Source organism: Geospiza fortis, unplaced genomic scaffold (assembly GCF_000277835.1).
Source record: "Geospiza fortis unplaced genomic scaffold, GeoFor_1.0 scaffold188, whole genome shotgun sequence".
In the NCBI taxonomy this organism is placed as follows: Eukaryota; Metazoa; Chordata; class Aves; order Passeriformes; family Thraupidae; genus Geospiza; species Geospiza fortis.
Window position 1 is genome coordinate 3114185 of NW_005054337.1, and position 2679 is coordinate 3116863.

Consider the following 2679-nt stretch of genomic DNA (forward strand, 5'->3'; position numbering starts at 1 on the left):
CAGGCGCTGCAGCTGCTGGAGGCCCAGGGCAGCCACCCGCTCCTGGGACCCTTCCTGCAGGCCCACGTCCACCTGGCCTGGAAGGTGGGCAAGGACAAGCGGCGCTCGGAGGCCCGGCTGCAGGACCTGCGGGAAGCTGGGCTGCTCCTGCAGCAGCAGCCTTCCCTGAAGGAATGCCTGATCAAGGAACCTCTGGAATGAGCCACCTGTGCTCACATGGGTGGGAGGACAAGGGCTGTGGGGGGCTCACACGCCTGTGGCAGCTGGGAATAGTGAGGGAAATGCCCTGGGTGGCAATGGGGCAGGGGAGCAGCACTGCAGACCCATGGGCAGCACAGTCCATGCCTGGAGCTGCCTCCTGAATGCACTTTCTCTGTGGTTAGCCTGTTTGGCGGGGCTGGGGACTCATGGGGGTCCACCACCCACACTGGTGCTGCCAGAAGCTGCTCCCCCTCTGCAGGGGATTCTGGAGTGGCTGAGACTTTAGCTGGGACATACTGGCACCTTGCAAGGGAACGGGAAAGCTTCTGGCAGGGTCCAGGGCTCTTGCCGGGAACTTCCTATAAAACTTACACAATAGAAAGGACTTTATTTAATAAAGTCTTGGCAGGAAGAAGAGCAAGGCGCCTGCTGTGTCTGTTTAGCCTTACTACCCCAGGGCATCATCAGTGGGAGGCCTCAAGCCTCCACACAGAGGTGGGAGCTGCCTCATCCCCTTCTCCCAGCTGGGCCCAAGCCCAAGCCCAATCCTAGGGAGGAGCCCAAGGACAAGCAGAAGCAGCTACTGAGGAGCCAGGGCAGTACAAGCAGTGCAGAAGTGAGAAGAGGAAACAACGTGTGCCAAAGTAGCACCTTCCTCTCCTGTGACCCCGCCTAGCATGGGGGCAGAGCTGATCCACTGTGCTCCTGGCACTGCCTGCCCTCGTGCAAGCCCAGTCACAGGTCCAAGGGGACAAACTCCAGGGATAGAGTCCAGCTCTTCACCCAACAGCTTTATTTTAAGGTGGGTGAAGGACAGCTGATGGCAGCATGTGCTTACATGCTGTGCAGCCAGCAGCTGGTTGCAACGATGCTCTGTTGGACACAGTCTGTCACAGACACCTCTGGCACCGGGACTTCCTGCAGTGCTTGGTCCCACCTGGTCTCCTTCCTGTTCCTGTCCAGGTCCTGCCTTGATCTCAGGGTCCCTCCCTCAGCATACTTGAGCTCCAGTCTATAGGGTCTCCTCAGCTAGAGCTTGCTCTGGGTTGGTGTCTGTTCCACCCTGATGACACCTTCCTGTGCACAGGTGACAGCCAGGACCCCATCCCTGCGCCACAGCCGTCCCTGCACCAAGCCCCGGCACCCACCTGCAGAGAGAGACTGTCAGACCACAGCCCACTGCCCCCAGGACAGGCAGGGCTGGCCTTGCCCATCAAGGTCTCCCAAAAACACACTAAGGACTTACCAGCCCAGGGGCTCTCACACTCGTACAGCATCCAGTGGTCAGCTCTGAAGGGTGCATGGAACCACATGGAATGGTCAAGGGACACCATGAACTTGACGCGGTACTGCCGGTGCGGGAGCAGTGCCGTGCCCAGGAAGGCGTAGTCAGAGATGTAGGCAGCCACACAGCAGTGCACCTTCATGTCAGTCTCTCCTGCAGAGCAACCAGCGCTGCCCATCCCGTGGGGGCCCCGGGACATGCCTGGGGTGCTCCACTCCCCTGGAACCAGCTGCCAAGCACAGCTGGGATTCTTCCAGACTTATTCCCTTTGCCATGCCATGTCCCAGCATCACCTCTGCACCTACACCTGCATTACAGCCTTGAAGTGCCCAGGCTGGGGCACAGGCAGCCCCCTAATCACAGCCCTCCCAGCCCACTCTGTTGCAACAGTGCTCCACAGTGTGAGCTGGTGCTTAAGCCCATGGATTGGGAGGCACCTGAACTCAGCAGGACCCACCTATGTAGCCTCGTGCTCGCACCCAGAAGAGCTGCTTTGGCTCCTGTGACTCTGAGCTGAATATATCTGGTGGGTTCACGGGTTTAATGTCAATCGGCACATCTTGAGCTTGGATCTTGGTGAGACGCTTCCTGTATCCCTCAGCCACATTAGGATTCCTGCAGCCCAGCACAGAGATGCAAGGTTAACACTAGACAGGCAGGTTGAACACATCCTACTAGCAGCAGCTCCAGGCCAGGGACCCAGGGGCACACAGAAAGACAAGAGGGGCATGGCTCCTGTTGTGTCCTGCTCCTCTCTTCCCCTCCCAGGCACATTTGAGAATTCCTCAGACAAGACAATACTCTCCCACACCTCCCTACGCCCCAGGCAGCAATGGGCATCCCCGGCATGTCCCTTCCACCCCACTCACTGCAGGAACTTCTGGATGAGCTCCTCCTGTGTCAGCAGCTCCTCGGGGGGTGGCACGGTTGGCATGGTGAACTGGTGCTGCACTGGGCTTCCCTGCGAGAGCTGGAAGGAGGCCTGGCAGGTGAAGATGGGCTTTCCATGCTGGATGGCCTTTACAGAGCGAACAGAGAAACTCTTCCCTGTGCGGGTCCGCTCCACCTCGTACAGCACCGGCACCTTGGGGTCCCCTGGGACGGGAAAGGGACGGGAAAGGGACGGGAAAGGGACGGGCCACAGTGCACCGCGCACCGGCGGAACCCCGCCGCAGGGGCCGGGCCCGGGCGGG

At 59.9% G+C, this 2679-nt stretch overlaps 2 protein-coding genes across 2 annotated transcripts in view; one reads left to right on the top strand and one right to left on the bottom strand.

Annotated features, from left to right (window-relative positions):
• Positions 1-622, top strand: part of SNX21 (sorting nexin family member 21) — a gene marked incomplete at its 5' end in the record, with an annotated part of 1004 nt that extends 382 nt beyond the window's left edge. The window contains one exon of the mRNA XM_031058068.1: positions 4-622. Within this exon, the coding sequence (XP_030913928.1) occupies positions 4-201 (198 nt within the window). The remainder of the gene's footprint in view (positions 1-3) is intronic.
• Positions 623-958: 336 nt separating this feature from the next.
• On the bottom strand, positions 959-2583 carry ACOT8 (acyl-CoA thioesterase 8). The gene is made up of 4 exons (XM_005422311.3): positions 2356-2583; positions 1944-2101; positions 1448-1639; positions 959-1349 (listed from the first exon to the last, which is right to left on the bottom strand). Exons 1-4 carry the CDS (start codon positions 2418-2420, stop codon positions 1231-1233), a joined length of 534 nt encoding a protein of 177 aa, XP_005422368.2. The 5' UTR covers positions 2421-2583; the 3' UTR covers positions 959-1230.
• Between the last annotated feature and the right edge of the window lie 96 nt (positions 2584-2679).

What these genes read in the sequence shown, in the direction of transcription:
- ACOT8 (XM_005422311.3), bottom strand. Translation starts at nt 2,420, where the DNA reads ATGCCAACCGTGCCACCCCCCGAGGAGCTGCTGACACAGGAGGAGCTC. An exon ending in CTCATCCAGAAGTTCCTGCA is followed by an intron (nt 2,102 to 2,355) that starts GTGAGTGGGGTG and finishes GCTGGGCTGCAG; the next exon opens with GAATCCTAATGTGGCTGAGG. An exon ending in GTGTGAGAGCCCCTGGGCTG is followed by an intron (nt 1,350 to 1,447) that starts GTAAGTCCTTAG and finishes CTCTCTCTGCAG; the next exon opens with GTGGGTGCCGGGGCTTGGTG.